Source organism: Cheilinus undulatus, linkage group 5 (genome assembly GCF_018320785.1).
Source record: "Cheilinus undulatus linkage group 5, ASM1832078v1, whole genome shotgun sequence".
NCBI classification, from domain to species: Eukaryota; Metazoa; Chordata; class Actinopteri; order Labriformes; family Labridae; genus Cheilinus; species Cheilinus undulatus.
Window position 1 is genome coordinate 2,328,877 of NC_054869.1, and position 25,076 is coordinate 2,353,952.

Genomic DNA, 25,076 nt, shown 5'->3' on the forward strand with positions numbered 1-25,076 from the left:
GAGTATCCTTCCCACAGAGGAAGGACCCTGGACTTTGAGAAACACCTATTGTATCAGAGTCAGTGTGCATATGTATGTGAGCCCATGAAGGCTGCTACTGAAAGCAGACATTTGACTATGTTTCTAATAAAGGTGTTCCATGAGCGTCTGCTTTCATCAAGTTTCCTCTGTGTGTACACTAAGGAAACACACAGAGACACTCCTTTCCCTCTTGTGTGTGACACACCCTGCCGAGCTTGCCTAACCTGTCTGGAATGCGGTAAAAGAATCAGAATAGGAGGTATAATCAGACACACAAAGACAACGATCACTTCACACTCAGCGTATGAGGAGAAAGCTTGTATGAGCCATTTCCTGATTTTACCATCTAAGACAAAGCAAGAACTTAAGGTAAGAGCTCTCCAGATTTAAACATCAGATTTAAACATTTATGTATCTGCAGCACCATCTTAATTATGAGACTCTGGTGGCTCACTCTGTGATGGGTGTCACTGGTATAACTGATATTACATGTAATAATATTTTCTATCATTTATGACCCACTGTTGTAGTATTGTAAAGTATCATCTTGACTTGCGTCTACTGAATCAGTATCCTCCCTCTATTTACATTTATCTACTCTTGTCCTCCTATCTACTCATTCTAATTGTTTCAGACAGTGATGTCACAGTCAGGGTGTACAACATAAAAACATATTTAAGACTGAAATGAAGATGTGCACATTTGCTGACATAAGACACAAATCCCAATTCCAAAAAAGCTAGGATATTGTGTAAAATGTTGATGAAAATAGAACACAGTGATTTGCTATGCTTTTTGTTACAGATGGGTTTGGGGTCTTTGTTTCTACACATATCTTTGAAACTATGAGTTTATTATCAGCAGCTGTGTTTTATATTGTGTTGGGTGAAGCCTGGGAAATAAAGGACTACAACTTCCAGTGTCACAGGCTGTTTATGGGGAGAAGTCACTTCCTGTCCAGTTGTTTGTAAAGACATGCTGATTGGGGTATTGGGTTCACCTGTACAGAGACACTGCATCTGCAGTGGCTGAAGTGCTGTTACTGACATGCTGAGAAAAAATTCTCTGGTTTTAATGGGTGACACACACAGCACCATGCGTTTTAAAGTTTGCACCACGTGTCACCTCCACCTAACCTGACACGTCAGAAAACCTTCAATACTAAGCATTTGGGAAAGGGCAGAGGATTTGAAAAAACTTGGAGTGTGATTGGATGAACATTCTGTCTGTCACATGTTTACGGGCCAATCAGAGCAACAAAACATGGGATGTATCAACGTGCACAGCTACCGAGAAATAACGCAAACCATGGTGACTGCATGTGAGTAAGAAAAATGGAGCAGAGAAATTTGGAAATGATAAAAGCTCAAAAAGATGTCCTGGAGGATTTTAAATTGTTGGTTTGACAGCTAATGAAGTAACAGAGCTGATCCGCGACCCATTCAGTTCACCGCTCAAACCCCCACCCCCTCCTCCGCATGCACTACTGTGGTCCACATATAATCTGCCAATGCATAATAAGTTAATCATAACAGAGCTAAATGATGAAATGCTGGAAACCTGTGCAGTCTGAGGAGAATTCAGCATTTATTTAGTTCCTGTATGAACGCAGACTTGCTCATAGTGCTGGTGTTGATTTAATCACTGCTTCGTCATGTCTCCTTCTGGTCTTACTGCCTGTTAGCCACACATCCATCAGCTGTTGGCTGTGTGTATCATCAGTCAGAAGCTTAACATGAGTAGTGCCAGGGGCTGTTGTACAGTACAAAGCGGTTAACTTAGCAAAACAGACTGAGTGCCATAGAGGCCACTGTTAGCTTTAAAAAGAGAAGTTCTAGCTCTAGTTAAACGATCCCTGTTTGTTTTTCTGACAGCAGGCAGAGCAGAGACACACCAACACACACACATTAACACACACTCATCCAACACTGTCAAAGCGCTTATCAGAAAAAAAGACCACACAATGATAAAATAATCTATGTATGTGAGTTACAGCAAATGTGCTATTGGCAGAAATATTTCTAAGTGTTTTAAATATGGATGTCCTTAAAGACGATGAGAAATAGTTTGATTTTACTGATGCAGCTCTTTATATTTCAGTCTGTTGTAAACAGTGTTTAAAGTACTTTCAAAATAATGTAAATGCTTATTTTATTATTGTAATTGTGGCAATGAGTGCATAATCTAGTATATTAAAGATGTGGTAGACTATTAAAATTGAAAGGTCTGATTTGAAGAGCATTAAAATGTACAGTTTGAGTCAGAGTTAGACCAGACAAACAGTACGGAAGCATTGGTAGCCTATTCAGGACAACAGGAGTTAGTTTAAACATTTCTGAATAGACCTGAATGCTTTGCATCTATTTCTTTTGGCTGTATTAAGGACATATTATCCACCCATGCATTTTTTTCCCAAGTTTAAAGTGTAGAGTGTAAAATCTTGTATAGTCTCATGGGCCTGAATCTTATCTCATGAGATAAGTGACTTGTCACACCCCTACTGGTAAAGCAAGCAGTTCTCACTGCCCAATCCAAAATATGATTGGGCGCATGGCAGAAAGCCAGAGATGGAAAGCCACAGTGCACGACTTCCCCTGTGAGTCTCAAATTACAAGGTGTGTCCCTCTGCCACCTGTTGGCATCTGGCAAGTGGTTAGTGGTAATCCCTTTGGGGTCGCAGTCATGTTGCGCCCTCAGAGACCCTATCTCTTGTATTGAAGAGCAGTGAATGCGCACTCTTAACTTATAACAAAAGTCTATGGAAGGCTGTGGGCGCCCAGGGAGGAAATCAGTGAACAGGAAGTAAAGGCAAATGCTTGGAACGTTTGTGATCTACTGATTTATTGCACATTATACATTCAAATCTTTGAATAAATCATCTTTATACAGTGTATGATAGAGTTGATTTATATTCAAATACATTTATTGATATTTAAAGTAAGTGTTTGAAAAATTATTCAGTAAACTTAAGATCTGTCCTCTCTTTGTGGAGAGTCATGCGGGGGGGTGCCACCCTAGTGCCTCCATTGACCAGCCGCCAGTGATCAGAAGTCTATTCTTTAACTTCTACGGAGGAAAATTCTCTTTTTGATGATAAGTGTGAATTATTGTTTGTTTATTGATCGCGGAAAAAGAGAGATTGAGGAGGGTTCAAAACACTGCATCATCAGCTCTTTACACACCCAGGTAACTTGGTTGTGGTGGAAAAGTCAATCCCCTGCTGCGCTGGGCTGCCGTGCTGAGCCAAACCAAGTTGAGCCGAGCCGCACCATGTAATGGAAAAGCCCCAGCCCCAGTATTGACCCCTTCGAGTCAGGTAAATCAAAACCTGCGATAAAATCTCTTTTTTGTAAAGTATAAAGGATCATAGCCAATGGATGTAGACATTTTCTTCCCTCCATTCCCATTGATTCCTAACTGGTGCTCTTTTCCTTCTGCACTCATCTGACAGTTTGGCATTATCGGTATCATGTCTGTAAACAACCTATACTGTAGTGAAAGACCTATCCGATGGATTTCTAGGAACCAACTTCAAGCTAGGATGTACAAACTTGATAATTAAACTGAAATTGATAATTCATGTTGTTTAGACTCCACAAACTGAGCATCTCGACAGGTTTAACTTTAAGAAGTGTGTAGTGTTAGGCACGTTTAAAAAAGTAATTAGTTATAGTTACTAGTTACTTCTCCCAAAAAGTAACTGAGTTATTAACTGAATTACTCCACTATAAAAGTAATTAGTTACCAGGGAAAGTAACTATTGTATTACTTTTTTTAAAGTTTAAATATGTCTAAGAATTTGGATTTTTTCTAAGCAGGTTTCACAAGCCAGTTGCATAGAGCAGGGGTTGTCAACGACCCCATTTGGGGTCACAAGACACTGAGAGGGGGTCTCCAGATGCCTTAAAAAACTAAGAACATAACTGAATTTAAATAAATAAATAAATATAAATCACACTGTTGCCACTTACATCAATTTTGTCAAATTTTAACACATTTTCATCACTTTTTCCCACCAATTTTAACACATTTTTGCAACTTAAAACCCATTTTTTGTCAATTTTTAATGCTTTCCACCACTTTCTTCCTGCCTGTTTTTGCCACTTTTAAATAAAGTCTTGCAACTCTCTGCCTATTGCTGGCTCTTTTGACACATTATTGCCACTATTAACCCCTTTTGCCACTTTTCAAGCCACATTTCCCAATTTGATATACCCATTTATGCCAGTTTCTGCCTCAGCTAACCCTTTGTTGCCAGTTTATATCAATTTTCATCCCATTTCACAAAATTTCCATCTATTTTTGCCACTTTAATGCAATTTCAGCTACTTTTGAATCCACTTTTACCACTAAATAAGCCCATTTTTGCCTTTTTTGTTATTTTGCCACATTTATCTAATTTTTTTGGCATTTCTAATCATTTCTTCTACATTTAAAATCCAATTGCACCATGTCTTGCAGTTATTAACCAATTTTAGCTATTTTTATTGTATTTGAATTCTGTTTTCAAAAAAAGGATCTACATTTTCAAGAGGGCTACTTACTACACAAATGAATTAAAATTTGTATCCTTGATAAGAGTGGTTATTATTATAAAAATTATTATAAAATACCACAGTTTAACTTCACAATGGACCATGGTTTTGCTGGCCCCCAGTTTGGCTGGGCTCCAGAAATTTCTCCCATTTTCCCACCCTAATGGGTGGCCTTGTCTCCAAATGACTATTCTCTGAATATGCATGGGTGTGTTCAACCACCTTCAGGTACAGTGGGGGTCCCTGGTCTCTGGCACCTTTATTTTTGGGGTTGTAGGCTGAAAAGGTTGAGAACCCCTGGCATACAGTAGAACTGCAAAGGCAGGTACTTACACAGAACTTTTCCATTCAGTTCAGTGTCACAAGTGTTTGTGAAGCTGGAGCAGAAATATCCAGCTTTAGCTGCTTGGACGGCGTGGCTTCGTGTCCTTCTTTGATAGCGGAGCTCATGTTAGCCACACCCGGCCTGCTATCATGATCAACAGTCTCAACAACGGTGTTTTTGGCCACTAGTTTTGTAGAACTGGTGCCGTTGAGAGATGCTACAATAGACGAGAGTTGCTTACAACGGATGTGGACAAACACTTCACTCCGGGACATAATGTAGCCTACCCTTCACATGTACGTTCTTGCCTTTTACCTCAAGGAGAAGAAGGTAGTGTCTGTACTTCCACTTTGGAAACGCCAACTTTCCCTCCAGACTTGCCATTGCTGCAGTTTACCTCTGCTAGTTTGGGTGTGTGGGGCTGCTGTGTGCGGTTGTCTCGCCCCTCCCTCCTCCCGCACCAAAGAAAAAGATAAACAGTTTTGCAGAGCCTGAGGCTGAGAGTCGGATGACAAGAGCTTCAATGAGTTTATAACGCGCCCCATTTAATTGTCGGTAACGGTAACGGCATTGTAACGATGGAAATAGTAATTAAATTACCCGTTACTGAAAAAAATAACACAGCTAGTAACGCCATTTATTTTAACGCCGTTATTCCCATCGCTGGTAGTTATGTCTGAAGTTAACATTACTGTTGACACATTTCTCTGTGTGACAGATGGCAAAAAGAAGAGAAGCTGGGACCTCCAGAGAAACCAGACGGAGACGCTGGTGGCATCTGAGACGGAGATGGAGGATGCTGGGAGTTTTTGAGATTAACGTGGAGCACGAGTTCTACCACCTCACTGCCAAAATAAAAGAAGGCATGCAAGCAGCTCTTCAGACCTCCATGGACTCACCTCTACAGGTGAGGAATCCTCTTAATACAAACCTGGTGCTATTACAAACATTTAACAAACAAGAAGTAACTTTCCTAATAAACACTTCTGTTTTCTACAGGAAATACTCGCAGTGGAACATTTCAAGGCCGAGGAAACTCACAAACACAAGGTGAGAGGACTGTTTTAATATTTAACAGCAATAATGGAGGCTTTATCTTGTTTTCATACAGGATTATGCTTTATGTTCACATATTACATTATTTTACCTACTTTAGTTTCTTGTAAACCAAAAGAGAAATTCCTTCACGTATCATAGTAGATAAGAGGTAAATGTTAAAATCCTTACAGACAAAAACACACTGTTATTTGCATCAATGAATACTAATGATCTGAATCCCACGATAAGTCTTGCCATTCTCCTCTTTATATAGAATATAAAAAAATTTTTTTGTAGTTACACCTTTAAATCCTATCAGTGGGACTGAGATCATGATCATTGCTTGCAGTTGTTGTTGCCAAGGGTTGAACAACCATTTATTAGGTTTAGGGGGCAATTACTCTTTCACAGTACTGGAGCTGGAAAACTCAACCAGGTTCACAGTTGATGAGAATACAACAGAAAATCAGTATTTTACACCTTTTTTTAATGAGAAATGTCCAGGTATTTTCAAAATAATGACACCAAAAAGTATGGCATGTATTGTGTCCAAAAGATAAAAAAAATCTTCATTATCAAACAAAAATAAGCATTTAAGAACAAAAAATGTGATGTGAGCAAAAAAAGTTCACATCTAGAGTACAAACTTGAAATTGAAAATAAATTATTAGTCTTTACATTTTGAACATCTTTCTGTTGAAGGTTCCTGTTTTTCCTCTTAGTGATCAGACTATTGCTCTCTCTCCTCAGTTTTCTATTTACACTGCCTGATCCAATGATTGCGATTCTTGAGTTTTTGTCAGTTCTGACTAGGGCCGTCAGAGTTAACGCGTTAATATCATTAGCGTTAACTCAAATTACTTTTAATACCGCTAATTTTGTTGTCGCACGATTACTGCATGCACGTTCTGTGTGACCCTCAACCCATCCCGTAGTTTGCCAGATCAGTGCAAGTGAGCAGAAATGGATAAATGACAGAGACTTCTGAATGGCAGATTCAGCCTTTAGATCATGCCAGATAAAACTGAAGTTATTTTTTCCTACTGTCGACATGAACTGAGTTACCAGGAGGTTGTAGACTCTTAAATAGCCTGTACCACTCTCTGGCCGAGCACACCACCATGTAGAGAGCCGCTGTCACAGATTAACCGGTGTTGAATTAACTGGTGATAGTGAGCCAGATGTTAAGGGGGTGTGGCTTCTGACGGTTTGTGTTTACCTTCCAAATAGCACTAAAATTGCAGTTACGTTGCCCGTTTTTTCTGTTACAACAATTTATTGGTGCTCACGTGATAAGTGATTGAGGCATCAAAAAGTATGTTTAAAGACTTAAATACCTGGAAAAAAAATAGTGACAGTGACAGTGTAGGTGCCTGTTAAAAACAATGCAAACAGAGGTGACACGCTGTGAAAACTTATTGTTTTAAGTGGAATATTTTTGTACAGGATGGTTGTGGTTATGAATCAGATGCATTAAGATATGTTTAGGTTTTTACGTAGCATAAAACTTAAAGTTTATAAGGGGTTAGTTCAAATGCAGCAGGTAAGTGATAACCTTTTGACTCATGATAAATTCCATACTTGGTTATGTTTGATTAATGAAAATGTATAAACGTTCAGTCTACGTGGCAGTGTTTGGGGCTTTTATGAGTTTGGGGAGCGAAAGAAGGCTGCGGAAAAATTAAATATATCACTTGTCTGCATAGGCCCCTTAATGCATGGGCTTACCCGTTCTACAGCCCAGGGTCTCACGATTTAGACCTCCAGAGGGGGGCCCCCTAGAAGTTTGCACAGTGCGGCATTAAATGATAATGCATTAGCCGTCTCACCCATGGTGTAATGCATGAAATAATTATAAATTTACAAGTTGGTAACAAATAATGCATAACAATAAAACGGTGTTATTATAAACCACACATCATGAAAAATAATCCTACATATTTGAGAATTAACAAAAAGTGCATTTACTCTGCTGCACAACTAAGCATGATGGGAAATAAGGGCACATCTTTACAATATGATTGGTCAAAAACAGTGGACTGTCTGTATGAGGACGGCTTTCTCCGTGTGTTTGTTTTGCTTTTTTAATTAAATTTTTGTCAAATCCTGTCGCCGTAGCTGCATGTGAGGGTTTCTGGGTAGTTAGCCTTTTCAATTAGCAGAAGCAGAATAAGCATGAACAACATGAAGCGTTCACATCCCAGCGGTGCTCAGAAAAGTAAAAAAATAAAAAGAACAATTCTATATTGAAAGTTTGCCGAAAGTGACAGACTTTTTTAACAGCAAGACAACAAAAAGCAACATCAAACAGCTTTATTCAGAGGAACCAAGTAAGGATGTCGGGGAATCCGCGTCGAGTCCTGCAGGGGAGCAAGGACTTTTGGCCGAGGAAGACAGCAAAGAAGTGGAGTAACAGGCCACAGGAGGAGGAGAGACCCTTGTGCGAGGAGAGACCCTTGTGCTACTGTGGAAGAGGATGGAGCCGGACTGTGTACTGACTGTGACCTGGTAATCAGGCAAAGCGGGCCGGTAGGAGATACTACAGATCCCTACAGCATTGATCCAGGTTGCTGGGGGAACAGAACAGACCAGCAGATGCGCGCTTACTGGGCCAAAAAGGGACCTGAATCCTGTCAGAACAAAAAATCGGACTTCTCCGCATCTGAAAGGCAGTACGAAGGCCAAAAAATATACCTCTCAAAATTTCATTTTAAAAGAAAACTAGGAAATGGGAGTATGTTTCCAGAGAGTGGCTTTGCTACTCGCCCTCTCAAGGTAGCATCTTTTGTTTTGCTTGCAAAATTTTTGGCAATAACTAAAAGTCACTGTTTGGCGGTATGGGCTTTTGTTAATGTGCAAATGAGGAAGGAAATACTAAAAAGCCTTCAATAAAGGCTTTTTAGTATTTCCTTCCTCATTTGCACATTTTTTTGTTTGGAGTGCCTGGTTTTCTCCTCCTTTTTGGACAGGTTTTTTTCCCCGTTTTCCACGAGCCCCCAATTTTGGTTTATTATTGAAGCACCTTAGTCATACTAAGCAGCCAGTCAACCTCCCTCTTTTGCTGTCAATGGGCTTTTGTTACTTGAAGCATGCCAGAGAAGAGCATATCAGAGCACGAAGGCTCCGACAACCACAAAAAAGCACTGATGACTTATGTCAGCCAGACAGCAGACAGTGGCACCATTGACTCAGAATTTAAAAGACAGTTCAGTGACGAGTGTGCATATTGGACCCAAGTTCTTCAGAGGGTGGTGGCTGTCATTAAGTTTTTGACAGAGCGTGGACTTCCTTTAAGGGGCCATAGTAGCAGATTTGGAGATAATGACAATGGCAACTATTTGGGTTGTTTGGAGCTTATAAGCCAGTTTGATCCTTGCCTGAAAGCCCATATTGAGAAGTATGGAAATGCCAGCAGAGGAACCCCCTCATATCTTTCACATAATGTGTGTGAAGAATTTGTTCAGTTAATGGGGGGGAAAGTCTTACCTGAAATAATCAGCCGTGTTAAAGTCCCAACATACTTCTCAATCAGCGTGGACTCCATGCCAGATTTAACAGACATAGACCAGCTGACCTTCATACTGCACTATGTGTCTCCAGAGGGTGACATCGAGGAGCGCTTCATTAAATTTTCGCCCATCGAAAGTCACACGGGGGAGGCTCTCTGTAATTCAGTTTTAAATGTGTTGAAAGAAATGGGCATTGATATTACCAACTGCTGTGGACAGTGTTATGACAACGCAAGCAACATGTCTGGCACATACAAAGGCTTCCAGTCCCAGATCAAAGAGATTAACCCATTGGCGGAGTGGGTACCCTGTGCTGCACATATGCTGAACCTGGTGGGGATAAATAGTGTAAATTGCTGTGAAGAAACAGAGCAGTTTTTCACCTTTGTCCAAACACTGTTTAACTTTTCATCCAAGTCCACATCACGCTGGCAAGTCATCACTACAGAGTTGCATGCTAATGAAAAGAACTACATTGAAACAAACAATTTCAAGCACGAGATGGTCTGCGCATTTGGATGCCACCAAAGCCCTGTGTTTGAACTATTAAAATGTCCAGCAAGCCCTACAAAATATTGCTGCTGATGAGCACCAACCACTGCCTACCTAAGAAGAGGCCAGAGTTCTTTACAAAAAAAATGGATATGCTTGAAATAGCCTTTCTCTGCAATATGTGGAACGACATTCTTTTGCGCTTTAATGGAGTGAGTGCAGCACTACAGGCAGTCAAGCTTGACCTATGCAATGCTGTGGATCTTGTGCATTCACTGAGAGACTACGTGATCAATTTGATAGTTTTGAGATGGCAGCAAAGAATATGTGTCCAACCATATCAGATGTCTATAAAGCAGTCACACAGCATGTTAGAAAATGCAAAAGACATGCAGATGAATCCTCCGAACCAGAGTGCCAGCTGTCCGGTAGAAGCAAGTTTGCCACATCAGTTTTTTACTGTTGTGATCGACAGGCTTGTGGCAGAGCTAGACAGGAGATACCAGTCATACAGCGACATTTTGAAAAACTTTGACCTTTTAAACCGAATCCAGTCTGTTTCCCCAGCAGAGCTGCGCTCATCGGCACGGAACCTACGGCAAAAATATAACATGGACTTGGAGGAAGACTTTTTGAAAGAGGTGAGACATTTTCAGGAGTTTGTGCGCAATGAGGAAAGCGCTTCTGCAGCGGATCTTCTTAAACTCCTGAGGAGGAGAAAATTGCAGGCAGTGTTCCCAAATATGGATATAGCTCTACGCCTCTTTCTTACCCTGCCAGTCACCAACTCAAGTGGTGAGAGATCTTTCTCAAAACTTTCATTTGTGAAAAGCAAGCCGCGACCATCGATGCAGCAAGACAGACTCAGTCATCTCACCCTTATGTCCATTGAGCATGGCATTCTGCAAGCCATGGATTTTAAGGAAACAGTTGAGGATTTTGCTGCAAAAAAAAAAAAAAAACAGTAGAAAGCACTTCTAAAAGTAAAACAACAGCCATTTTAATGATAGGCTTTTACTTTGCTTCTCATGTTTGTGGTTGTTAAAATAACTTTTAGAAAAGTTCAATTTAGTCCCATTGTTGCTGTCTGCAGATGCATTTTAGTGGGGATGCACTTTAGTTTTATATTAGCTTCTTGTTAACCTTGTGTTATTTGTTTTAATTATTATTTATTGTTATGTTAACTAACGAGGAAGACACGGCATTCACTGTCGCTGTATTGGGCCTGAATTGATGTTGTCATGTAATGTTATCATGCTAGTGCATTTAAAGGTGTTGACATGCCAATTAAAAACACTTAAGAGCTTCACTTGATAAGCAAGTCTTTTTATTAACAAGAAAAAGACATCACAATACAATAGAGAACATGAATTTATGTTTTGCGAGTCTGATGTTGGGCCAGGCTCAAGCACAGTTCTAGCCATTTTTTTCAGCTGGAAGCTTTAAAACATCAACAAAGTTCTGTAGGACTACAGACTGCCAGAACAGATTACATAATCAAGCGGGGGAATTTTTTTCTCAATTCATACATGGAATAAAACGTAGAAGGGTCACGGGGCCATTAGGCACCTTTGGTGCAGACGTGCCTCACTCGACACAGTTACGGCGTTATATAATTAGATTTTTTTTTTTTACTAAGAACTTAGAAATGGAGATTTATATTCATTTTAGAGATATTTTCAAAATTAAACCAAATCTGAAATGTCTCAATCTCTTCCAATGGGAGTAGATTATTTTTATAGTGTTGTATTTTGTCTGATTTACACCTAAAGAGAGTTACAGCCTCCACTTCAAAACTGCACACGAGCTTCCACAGATTTACAGCATTATAACTAAGGTCAAGTATAAGCTTTCAATCCAAACAATTTCCTATATGTGACCAGTGGATCATCAAGTCATAATCCAGTCCTGAACTGCCAATATATATTTGTCACACACATTTCTCTATAGTTATCATTGTCTGTCACTGAAATTACATAAAGTTCCTCCATTATCCTCTAGTTTCTTTCCAAGCCCCTTAAACTACAAATAAACCATTTGATTTTTATTTAGTGTAGATTAAAGTTGTTAAGTTACAACATTAAACAACAGAATTAACGGAAGGCATTCCTTTAAATATAGCACAGCGACCAAGCGCAGCGCTGCGTGACGTCATCTCCACATCAACTGTGGGTAATATTTTTCTTAGTCATTCAATTAGTATTTTTGATTGGAGGGGGGCCTGATTGGGGTCCAGGGGCCCACAGTGGTATTAAGTCGCCTATGCTCGTCTGTTAAATCAGCCTTTCTCAACCTTGGGGTCCCAACCCCAATGGGGGTCGCCAAATAATTTACAAAATACAAATGCACATAATTAATATTAAATTACATAATTTAATAAAGGGAGTGGTTTTATTTGTTTTCTGCTTCATTATCTGTCAAAAAATTCATTGTATCAACTGAGTTTGTATGATCTGAACTGTGTGTGTGAGATTCTGTTCAGTGACACACAGCAGAAAAAAGAAACAAAGCAAAAGAAAACAACTCGCGCATTGTTGCCTTAGCTGCAGCTGCAGTAAGTTTGCTAGCAACTGATGATGAAAAATGGAGTGGTGGCTTCACAGAAAAAGTGTTCCAGCTCAGACTTGGGTCAGCAGCAGCAGCAGGGTCTCAAGGTCGGTCACCAGAAAGCCTAACAGCAGCTCCACCACCTGAGAAACGTAAGGCCAACACTGGCTGACATCAGAACTTCGAGGCTCCATAAATATTAGCCCCACTTTTTGAAATATGGCTTTTCATGCATGACCAAAAACAACATGGAATACCCGCATTGTGTTTTTCATGTTTACAAGCTCTCAGCAACATAAATGTTCAAAATGAAACATGGGCTGTTTTTCTCCCCACTGTGTTTCGTTAAGGCTTTAACTAGTATGTGCTGGTTGTTGTTTTCTTTAGGCTAATTAAAAAGAAAAATTTTTTGTTAAAAGTTAACTTGCTCAAATACCAGCAATGTGACGTGATGGAGCAGCTATTGTCAGTCTGTTGATCATGTTAAAGAGTTACTGTGATGCCGCTATATGATTTTCAACAAATCCAAAAAGCGATTTGCCAAAAATAAGATGTTTTTGTGCCTTTGGGTAAGACCTGTGTCTCAATAAGAAAGTGATAGCTTATGGCCCAATCCCATTTCTCCCCTTAACCCTCAATCTTAACCCTCAGTCTCAAAATGTGCAATCCCGCGAAGTGCGAGGGCTGTCCCGATACTCCCGAGTGTTGAGCTTAAGGGGTGAGATTGAGGGCATTATCTCCTTCAATTTCTGAGCTGATCCTGGACCTTCCTTGGTACTGAGGGTTATCAAGATGGCGGCGAATGCGGGGAAGAACTCAAGCTATAAATGTAAATTTCTGCGTTAATAGAGATCTAAAAATTACGAAAATCACTCCAATATCTTTGTTTAATGATATTTTGCGGATTTTTCATTTTCAATGAAGTGCGTGCGTCCGCTCGCTCTCCCTCCCCCTCTCTCTCTCTTCTTATACTTGCTGCACAGAAACTTTCATCATGTCTGTCCTGTAACTTCACCTGTTATTCTGTGACCTCTCTTGTCAAATGTCAACTTCTATCATTATTTAGTTTGTGAATTTATGATAAAACATTGTGAAGTGCGCTGGTTCTGATCAGGAATTAATTGATGTTGTCAAACTTCTTCGCGCTGATCAGCTGTTTTAAAAATCAGATCACAGGGGAAAATAAATAAAGACAATTTATATTTAAAGTTGATTTAACAAAAGATGATAACACTGAAGCAGAAACATAGAGAGGAAAGGAAAGAAACAAAAGGGAAAAGGGAAGGGGAGATGTGCAGGGGTGTGTGTGAGGGGCTGTAAGGGGGGCAAGATCATCTGGTTTATATTATTTTTTATTTTGAGGAGAAGACCCCAATAGAGAGCTAATAAAGTGGGATTAATTTTATGATGAAAATAATTAACCCACAGTGACCACTTTTTTAGACAGATGGAAATCCTTTTATTGCAACAAGGAATATGATCATTAAAATCAATGATCATTTATCTAACCAAGCACTGTGTCTTTTATATGCTACTCACTCGGGCTAAATTGCAAAGACTTTCTATTTCACATTATTGTAGTAAAATATTCTTGAGTTATTTTAAGATACTTTTGAGTATTGTTCAGTGAGTATGTTTGGGCGATAGTGGGGGGCCTCATATCAGAGTCTGCTTAGGGCCTTTGGCCAGGGGCAGTCCTGCTTGATTGGGAGGAGTGCGGGAGGATGGGGGGTTGCGGACACCAGTGCATGTTAAATTGGGAGTCGCGACTCAAAAAGGTTGAGAACTACTAGTTTAGATAATGACAGCACGTGTTGACCTTGACTCGTCAACATGAAAAACCCATCTGAATACTCTTCTGTTTGGGATGGTTAAGTGTTGTTTTACGTTGAAATTTTTTGGGGTCATATGACTAATACAGAGATCAATAAGTTCCCTCTTAACCACAAAAATGTGATATTAATCATTGCATGGATTGATTTGTAGGTGGATACATTGATCACACAGTGTGAGTGAAACAGGGACTCGATCTGATATGAAACAAAATTGTTGGTATTAAACAACTGCACATATCACATATCCAAGACAGTAAAAAACAGAAATATTTGCGTACAAGATTATTGCGTTATAATTTAGAATTGAACATGTGAAGATTGTGATTGTGTACACTGAAGGTTCAGCTCACCAGATTTATGGAATTTTGTGGTTAAGAGGGAACTTGTTGATCTCTGTATTAGTCATATGGCCCCATAATATGTCAACGTTAAACAACACTTAACCATCCCAGACAGAAGAGTATTCAGGTGGGTTTTTTCGTGTTGACAAGTCGGATAGTTTAACATGTGCTGTCATTATCTAAACTATGGTGGCCCTGAAGGCCAATAGGAATAAATATTTAAAAAGTGGCACGGAATGGCTGGCACCAGGCTGGCAGCGGTCCTCTGCCAAACTGTTAATTCTGTTAAATATGCACCAGTGGATGTAGTTGGATCCATGAGTGAGTTCAGAAACAAGTTTATTCTTCTATCTGCATGTAGATTGATGATGAGGAATGATTAAATTTATTATAATAATCCTGCGACCTGCAGCAATGTCAGAAACAATTAAAACCTTCGAGGGTTTTAAAAAATGTTTAAAATTATCTTCATCACTCCTTTAGTGAAATAGATAATGTTGGTAGTGCTTGGTGGTCATTTTTAGGTGCTGACGTCTCTCATGTTTTACAGTCATAGACGAAAGTATTGGCATCCAGAAAATACACCATTTCTCCCAGAAATTGTTGCAATTAAAAATGTTTTTGGTATACATGTGTTTATTGCCTTTATGTGCATTGAAAGAACACAAAAAAAATCTGATGGAAAAAGACAAAATTGACATAATTTTACACAAAACTCAAAAAATGGGCTTGACAAAATTATTGGCACCCTTTTAAAATTGTGGGTAAATCATTTTATTTCAAGCATGTGATGTTCATTTAAAGTCACCTGTGGCAGTAACAGGTGCTGGCAATCTAAGATATTCCTTTATTAGTCCCACAAGGGGAAATTCCAATTTACAGCAGCAAAAAGTATCTTAGACAAAGCAGGCCCTTGGCGACAGAAACACAATAGAAATAGAGTATAAATAAGAGTAGTGTTGCAAGAGCACTAATAAATACAAAAATATGGAAAATAAGGACATCAACTTAAAAATTATAAATAGTATTTAGAAACAGTACATATATATACACAAATGTGTACAGATTATACATATAAATTAGTGATTGCACAATTACTTGGAGCAGTTTCTGTTATCTAGAAATCACACCTGAAGCTAATTAAAATGTATCAAAGTTGTTGTGTGCCTGTGTGTGTCACACCAAGCATGGAGAAGAGAAAGAAGAGCCGAGAATTGTCTGAGGACTTAGGAAGCAAAATTGTGGAAAAATATGAACAATCTCAAGGTTTCAAGACCATCTCCTGAGATCCTGAAATTCCTTTGTCCACTCTGCGTAATATAATCAAGAAGTTTACAACCATGGAACTGTGGCCTATCACCCTGGACGTGGACAGAAGACAAAAATTGAAAAAAGAATGCAACGCAGGATAGTTGGAATGGTGGATAAACATCCTCAGCTTCCACACAAATTCAGACTGTCCTGCAGACTCAGGGTGCAAAAGTGTCAGCTCTGACCATACGTCGTAATCTGAATGAGATGAAGCGCTATGGCAGGAGAACGAGGAGAACCCCACTGCTGACAAAGAGACATAAAAAAGCTAGACTGGAGTTTGCAAAAATGTACCTAAGTAAGCCTTAATCCTTCTGGGAGAACATTTTGTGGACAGATGAGACTAAGGTAGAGCTTTTTGGAAAAGCACATCATTCCACTGTTTACAGAAAACAGAATGAGGCCTACAAAGAAAAGAACAGTATCTACAGTCAAACATGGTGGAGGTTCAAAGATGTTTTGGGGTTACTTTGCTGCCTCTGGCACTGGGTGCCTTGACTGCAAGGAATCATGAAATCTGGAGACTATCAAAAGATTTTGGGCCTAAATGTAGGGCCTAGTGTCAGAAAGCCAGGTTTGCGTCAGAGGTCATGGGTGTTTCAGCAGGACAATGACCCCAAACAAACCTGAAAAAGCACCAAGAAATGGTTGGAGACAAAGCGCTGGAGAGTTCTTAAGTGACCAGCAATGAGTCCGGATCTCAATCCCATTGAACGCCTATGAAGAGATCTTAAAATTGCTTTTGCAAGAAGCACCCTTCAAATCTGAGACATCTGGAGCAGTTTGCAAAAGAAGAGTGATCTAAAATTTTGGTTGAGAGGTGTAAGAAGCTTGTTGATGGTTATATGAAGCGATTAGTTTCAGTTATTTTTTTCCAAGGGTGTGCAACCAAATATTAAGTTGAGGGTGCCAATAATTTTGTCCGGCCCATTTTTTGAGTTTTGTATAAAATTATGTCAATTTTGTCTTTTTTCATCAGATTTTTTGTTGTTCCAATGCACATAAAGGAAATGAACATGTGTATGCCAAAAACACTTGTAATTGCAACAATTTCTAGGAGAAATGGTGTATTTTCTGGAAAAATTCCAGGGGTGCCAATACTTTCGTCCATGACTGTATAAGCTTGCTGTGAAGTGAAACCATGGCTGGACGAAGATGTCCGCACAACACAGAAATAAATAAAGGCCTATCTTTAGGCTTTCTGTATAAAAGCACAAGGAAAAAAATCACATTCACAGATTCTTTATGATTATGGTTATCATTTCTCATATTAAATCAGGGACAAGAGAAGGGAAGAGGAATGAAAAGAGTGCAATACGTGCAAAAAAAAAAACAGAGGAACAGAATGAACATAGCTTTTTTCTATTAAGTTAGATATTGTAAAGAACAATTCAACTACCAAATCCCTCCAGCGCTTCTGCAAACTTTGCCTTACACACGTTTTCTTTTTGTTAAGACTCGAAGCGTTTTGATGAATGATTTCATGAACCGTGTATAGTTTGATTGTAATGTAAAACACTTGGCGGTAACACTGTATATCCTGGTAAAATTCAGGGAGAGGATGATAGTATCAAAAAAGGAATTTCACCCAATCCTAATTTGAACCCTTAAAGCTCACGTAAAGGACCACGAACCAGGAGAAGTAGTGGATATTCTTCAATAAATATCGTTAGGAGGGAAATACTATCAGAGCTGCTGGGACCTGACATACCGGAAATGACATTCAAGAGTGACAATCGTGTATTCATGATACGTAGAGAGCATTTCAAGAATCACACCATATGTATGTCCTTTGTTAAAGCCAGCTGAATGTCCTCTTCCATCCTGGTAAACACTTTAAGTTTTGTGTTAGATCGGCTATTATGGTATCCACTGGAAACAAAACATGACTTGGGTTTTGTCCAATTAGAGACAAGTACCAGGGTCCTACCCTTTCCAGTTTCTTGAAATATATTTCTTGCTCTGTGAAATGTATTTCGTGCTCCATGAAATACATTTGTGCTCTGGGAAATGTATTTGTGTTTTGTGAAATGTATTTGTGTTTTATGATGTTTATTTCTGTTTTGTGAAATGTATTTTTGTTCTGTGAAATTTATTTTTGTTCTGTGATATTTATTTGTGTTCTGTGAAATTTTTTGTTGTGAAATATATTTGTGTTTTGTGAAATTTATTGGTGTTTTGTGAAATGTTTTTCTGTTCTGTGAAATTTATTTTTGATCTGTGGAATGTATTTGTGTTTTGTGAAATATATTTTGCGCTTTTGAAATATTTATTCCTATTGCCCTTCAGGGCCACCGTACTAAACAGACAACGAGTGATATATTTAGTTTTCCTGTAGCCTTCTTTCACTCTCCAACCTCATAAAAGCTCTACATGCTGGCACATAGACTGAACGTTTACATTCAACAGGTTATCACAGGTTAATACAGTCACCACATCTTTAACTCGACTTACCCTCTGTGCTTGAACTAATCCCTTATAAACTTTAAGTTTTATACTACGTGAAAATCTAAACATTTTTTAATGCATCCAATTCATAACCACAACCATCCTGTACAAAAATATTTCACTTAAAACAAGAAAGTTTTCACAGCGTGTCACCTCTGTTTACATTGTTTTTAACAGGCACAGTCACCTATATTTTCTTTCCAGGTATTGAAGTCTTTAAACGTACGTAACATAACATAATTGTTATGATAGAAAAACGGGTGACGTAACTGCAATTTTAGTGCTATTTGGAAGGTAAACACAAACCGTCAAAAGCCACACTCCCTTAACATCTGCCTCACTATCACCAGTTAATTCAACACCAGTTAATCTGTGACACCGTCCCCTTAGCCATGCTGTACAACGGAGACGCTCAGACAACTCTGCAAGCAGCAGAGGTATGCCAGATGGAATATCTGGCATACCGGAAAAGGAAACTTACTAAAACGATTGATTGGAGCTGTAAATAAACGCCAATTAAAAAAATAAAAAAAAAACAGTCAATCAAGATGTTGCAAAAGTGTCAAAGACTCTGCAGTCCCTATAGGGGTTGGTCTGATGCATGGTGTGTGTCCAGCTACATCATGAGTAGGAGGGGACAGAGCAGCAGAGGCTGGTGTGTGACAGGGGAGCAGAGGTGCAGACAGGTGAGCCTGAGAGTGAAGAAGCTCTGTAGAGTATCATAATATAAGCTAAAAGCATTATTAGACTGTGGGTCCCCTTTATTTATAAACAAAAATGGTTTGGGATTAAATCTGTACTACTTTGTGTTGATTAGTTTTGAAAAGCAGCTTCAAATTTGTGTTTATTGACATCATTCCAGTAAATCTACTGGACTGATGACAGTAATTTCTTACTGTTGGCATTTATTTTACATTTGGGTATTTTTTAGTTTGAAAATAATAATAGCAGACATTTTTTAAGCACAGTGTTCCTACGCAAGTATGGAAAGTATGGAATTTAATTTTATAAATTTCCAGGTCTGGAAAAGCATGGAAAATGTAAACTATTGTATGAAAAAGTATTCATGTTTCCAACACTGTTACCACTGTTCTATTTTCTAAAACATAAAATTATGAATATCTTAAAAAAAGAAATTGATCAATCTGTTTTTTTAAGGCGCTTGGCAGTGCAGCTAAAATGTTTGTGTGAGAGCACAGAGTAGGCTATGTGTCCCAGACACATCTGGGCAGATTGACAAGTTAAATTCCCAGCCCTCTGCTCTTATCCTCCTCCAACCCATTTTAAGGCCCACCCAGGTGTCAGGTTTCACTGCTGCTTTGACAGACAGATGATGTCCACGCTGTTCGTGAGCGTTGTATGATCGTTGACAGAACTCATAATGGGTAGATGTAAATGCTCATAAATTCCAGATATAAAGACTGGTTGGCTAAGGATCCCAAACGGATAAAGAAAGCTAAATGCAGACTTTGTGTGAAATCGTTTGACATCTCCAACATGGGGGAGGCGGCGGTTGTGAGTCATGTGCAAGGGAAAAAGCACTGTCGTCTTGTCACCACATCCTCTGCACCGAGAGTCACAGCATTTTTGTCTCAACCCAGCGTGAGACCAAGTCCGGCAACATCAAGTGAACTTGCCCACACACCGAAAGGTGAACGGTGAGAACATGCAAATATGTATATCCATCAAATGACTCGCTGATGTTGGCTGTATTAATGTTGCTGTTGTGGCTGGCGAGTGGCGACATACTCCATTAGCCAAATGAGCTTAAGTAAAGAAACTGATGCGTTTTTAGCTTGTACATCTGCTACACTCATCAAGCAACACTGTTGTATGACTGAGTATAAATTAAATATTGCCACCCTTTAGCATCAGTGTGTTAGGCTATACCTGCTGGGCTTATTTGCATTACGAATTCAGTCCATTTGTCTTAGTAAACAGACTAGGTAACTTACAGTGTTACTTTCAAATGTTTACATACTGATATGAATTATGTTTAAGTTACTGGCCATGTTTATTGTATGTTTACTTTATTTGCACAATACATGAATCAAAAGTAGTAATTAATCTTATGATGTAAGCTGGCTACAGTGCACTGACATGCCTTCTATCATCCTATAACACGTATTATTATCTTTAAAGGCAATTCAATCATTCTGGTGTCAAAATGTTCATTATTGCTGGATGTGAGGCTCATGTGTATTATAATTATTATTTAGCAATGAGCCCAAATTGTTTATCTTTTTCAGTGATACAGCTGCAGCTACATCCATTAGCTTGATGAGGACCTTTGTGAGCAGACCAGAGGTTCTGTCTGCGGAAGTGTACTAGACAATTGATGTCACTGAGAAGCATGGATCCTTTAACAGCTGTGCTGGAAAGAGTGAACTATTCTGCCTTATGTTTCCAGACAGTAATATTGCCTCAAAGTTCACCTGCGGGGATGACAAGACAGCTTACCTGACAACATTTGGCATTGCTCCACGTTTCTCATCACTCTCTCATCAAAAGTGAAATCTGCCAGCGACTATGTCCTACTGTTTGATGAAAGTTTGAACTGCCCCCTCTTGTCAAAACAACTAGATGTGCACATACGCTTTTGGGATGGAGACTGTGTAAACAAGGTTTTATGACTCTCATTTTCTTGGACATGCATGTGCTGATGACCTCTACTGTCCACTATGCACAAACTGCAACACTGTTGGCATTCATGGCATAGTGCAGCTAGCAATGGATGGACTAAATGTAAACTGGAAGCTGTGTGACACACTGTCCAGGGACTTAGAAGAAGAGGTTGGCTCCAAACTCCTCAACACAGGGAGCTGTGGTCTACATGTAATGCACAATTCATTTAAAGCTTGCAGCAAAACAACCACCTGGGACATTGAGCACACTCTAAATAGTCTTTATTGGCTTTTTAAGGACTTCCCAGCCAGATTTGATGATTATGCAAAAGAAACAGGTTCATCTGTTTTCCCTCTCAAGTACTGTCAACATAGATAGCTAGAGAATGTCCCAGTCCTAGAAAGAGCCATTACAATATAGCCACAGGCCCAGACACATGTGGCTAATGTTAAGGCCTCTAAAGTGCCACATCCAAACAGGTCTTTTGACTGTATTAAAAAGGAATGCTCTGACCCCATGTTTTTGGTAAAGGCCAACACCTTCCTCTCCCTTGCACAAGAGTGCATGCCTTTTCTAATAAAATATCAAACTGATCAGCCCATGCTACCTTTCCTGGCAGATGATCTTTTCACTATACTGAAGCACCTTCTCCAGAGATTTGTCTCTGACGAAACACTTAAGAGGGTGAAGACACCACTGAAGCTCTTCTCAGAAGATTTCAAGGAGCAAGCAAATCACAAAGATGCCCCCCTTATTAATATAGGATTTGTTGCATACAAACTACTTTCAGAGTTGAAATTGAAGAAGAAGGTTTCTGAGCGAGATGCTCTCATGGTTAGGATGGAAACCAAGGAGTTCCTTGTCACAGCTGTGACAAAGCTGCTGGATAAATGCCCCCTTAAGTACACTCTGGTGAGAAACCTAGCATGGCTGGATCCCCAGAAGATCAAAGAAAAACCAGACACTTGTGAGAAACACCTGAAACTCTGCTTGCAGATCATCTCCAGTGCTGAAAGTGATAGAGAGGACAAGGGTGACCGAATCTTCAACCAGTTTACGGGCTGCAAAACAAGTGAGGATGCCTCACAGTGGCCCACAGGTACCCACTCCAGACTGGTAATAGGTAATTGTAGACCACTTACACGATGTGTGCACTAAGGTACAGACGACCAAGAACTACTTCAGTCTGCATGCTTTGCACGACAGAGATACCATTTGTACCTTGATGAGGAGAAGAAGAGGGAGCAAACAAGGCAGAACACAGAAACGGAGGGTCGTGCAGGATGAAGTTGACCAACTCAAGAAGAAGAGAATAAAGCTTCAGACACACATAAATGAATTCCTGGCATTGGCAGATGAACTTGCAGTTGAAGGGGAAGCCACTGACAAGATCTTTCTCCTTGCTATATCAAATGCCCTCAGGAGAGCTGCTAAAGACAAAGAACAGCTAACGCAGTGTGAAAAAGACAGAAAAGAAAACCTCTGAAATCTAGGACGTAATTTTTTTTGGGGGGGGACAGGGGGGACATGTCCCCTGCACTTTTTAAAAAGGCAGTTTTGGTCCCCTGCAGTTTTTACCATCCAAAAACAATGTTACGCTATATTAAATGGAGACAGGTTGAGCACTAGGACCAAGCGGAAAACGGCTGCTCAAGCTGAAGCCTGTTTCCCTTTAGACCGCCCACTGGCCCACAAGCTCATCGATTGGCTCTGCCGTTTCTTGCTAACGTGTGATTGGCCGTCCCTGCTGTCACTCCATCTGGTTGTAAACAGCGCCTGGACTATAGCACATGAGCACACCGGTGTTTAGCTAGTTGGCCATGAGTCCACGTTCATCTGCCACTGTAAGTTGTTAACATGTTGGGCATTTGTTCTGCCTGGGTCACGTCAGCTAGACGGATTTTAATATCAGAGGTTTCATTTACATTAACATTGAATGTGTGTCTGTGTGCGTGTGTGCGTGCGTGTGTATGTGTGTTTGGTAATTAGGCGCAGCCAGGTGGCAAGATGTCGAAAAAAAGAAAACTGGATATAAGAGACTTCTTTAGAAGTCAAAGTGTAAGTTACTCAGAGGAACACATTACACCACAAACTCCTTCCCCTCATCCATCAGAAACTCAGACTCTCTCCCCTCCTATAATATAATTATTATTATTAGTAGTAGTAGTAGTAGTAGTAGTAGTAATAGTATTAGTTGTATTTTTTTTTAATATTCTATTATTTAACTTTATGATAAACTTATGTATTGCAATATATATGTTCATATTATGTAATTGTTTTATTCTTGTAAAGTGTCTTTGAGTTTTATTAAAGAGCTGACAAATAGAATATTATTATTATTATTATTATTATTATTATTACTGTAGAGCCTCAACAACACAGAGATTTTAAAAAAGTGTATATTTAAAGCCAAAGAGATACAATTTTTGATTTTTTTTTCATGTATTATTTGTGTTTTGAAAGGCAGCAACTGTTTAAAAACACTAACAATGAAAGGTTGTGGGAAAAATAAAATAAAACCTTGGATTATAAATGTGATTTTATACATCCATACTGTTTGTGAATAAATTAGACATGATAATTGAGAAACTGAGTTTTTATTCAGACTATACCATCAAAATCAATGATTGTTGCATCCCAAACTGTGCCACTGTTCATATGTCATCCATCAATATATTTTTGTCAGGTGACAGAAAATAGAAATCCAGAAGAAGATACAGGAGGAGGTAGAGCAAGAGAGGCTGGAGGAGATGGAGGAGGTAGAGGAGGAGAGACTGGAGGAGGTAGAGGGGGAGAGGCTGGAGGCTCACAGATGAGGTTGAAAGAATAAAGATATGTTAGTGATGAGATTGAGCATTGTGACAAATGTTAGGGTGATGATAATCTTATTTTTATATCTTATTATAGCTTATTTTTACTCAAAAATTAGGTATAATTTTATGTAATTGAGGTCTATTGACCATAACCCCCGTACTCAAACCAGTTGTGCCCCCCCCCCCCCTCTGAAATCAAAATTTCATCCATGTCTGAAATAAGAGTACTTTGAGGGTATAGCCTAGCCATGCAGTCCAAGTCAGACCTGTACTGAACCAAAGTAGCCTTCCTGTCTCTGTCTGTCATGTGTCTGTGTCTGTCTTGGGGTGTGTGTATCTGTATCATGTGTCTGTCAATCAGACAGTTCCAGTCAGTTCCTTTTCACAGTCCCTCAGTGGTTCTCACAGCTGTTTGTAGTGGGTTTTGATGTAAAAACAAGTCAGCCTAAGTATGTTATACCTGCTGTTTACATTTGATTACATTTTTGCATGCAGGTCTCAAAAGCCATTCTTTTAATGTTTGTTTTACTTTAAAGTCATTTGTTAAACAGTATTTACAAGTATGTTTTAGGTTGAAGTATTTGATGCCAGTGAGGCATTCTTTTCTAGTTCTTTATATTAATTTATAATTTGTTTAATTTATGATTTGTTTATTTATTTTTGTAATAATTGACTTAATTTACTTGTTAAACATTATTATCCCTTGTGTTAGTCCAGTTGTTTGAGAGATGAAGACAGTACAGTAGTTCAACTGTTCATGTGCAACTTAAAATAAAAAAGCAGTGCACTGAATTTATCTGGGTTTGGTCTTTATTTATTTGCATAAGCTACATTACCTAGCTATAATCTTCTGGAAATTATTTGGTGACATAATGGCATATATATATATTCAGAATATTCAGATTAATACACATCTATTTAATCAAATGTCACAAATTATTTGAATTTTTTACCAAGAAGTCTGGAAATTAGGGTCTGGGAAAAGTATAGAATTTTGAAATTTCAAATGTGTAGGAACCCTTTAAGCAATTACTTGCTTTTTATCTTGAGTAGGGCAGATTTGTCCACCTTACTCACCTCTGACCACATCAGAACAGTGAAACACCATTAGATGTGTCTGTGCCTTACTGCTGAGCTCTCAGAGGAGACTTGACTTCTCCCAGTTATCTGTAGTGTAATTCTCTAACTGTATTTAGTCTCTCTTTTGTATCATCCTGCTGTGAGTCCTCTTAGTGT

General features: G+C 39.1%; 1 protein-coding gene across 1 annotated transcript in view; it reads left to right on the plus strand.

The window, feature by feature from the left end:
- The first annotated feature begins 294 nt into the window (after positions 1-294).
- Positions 295-25,076, plus strand: part of LOC121510185 (phosphatidylinositol 4-phosphate 5-kinase-like protein 1) — a 42,065-nt gene continuing 17,283 nt past the window's right edge. Inside the window, exons 1-3 of the mRNA XM_041788133.1 lie at positions 295-390; positions 5,600-5,788; positions 5,881-5,931. Of these exons, the coding sequence (XP_041644067.1) occupies positions 343-390; positions 5,600-5,788; positions 5,881-5,931 (288 nt within the window). The 5' untranslated portion in view covers positions 295-342. The remainder of the gene's footprint in view (positions 391-5,599; positions 5,789-5,880; positions 5,932-25,076) is intronic.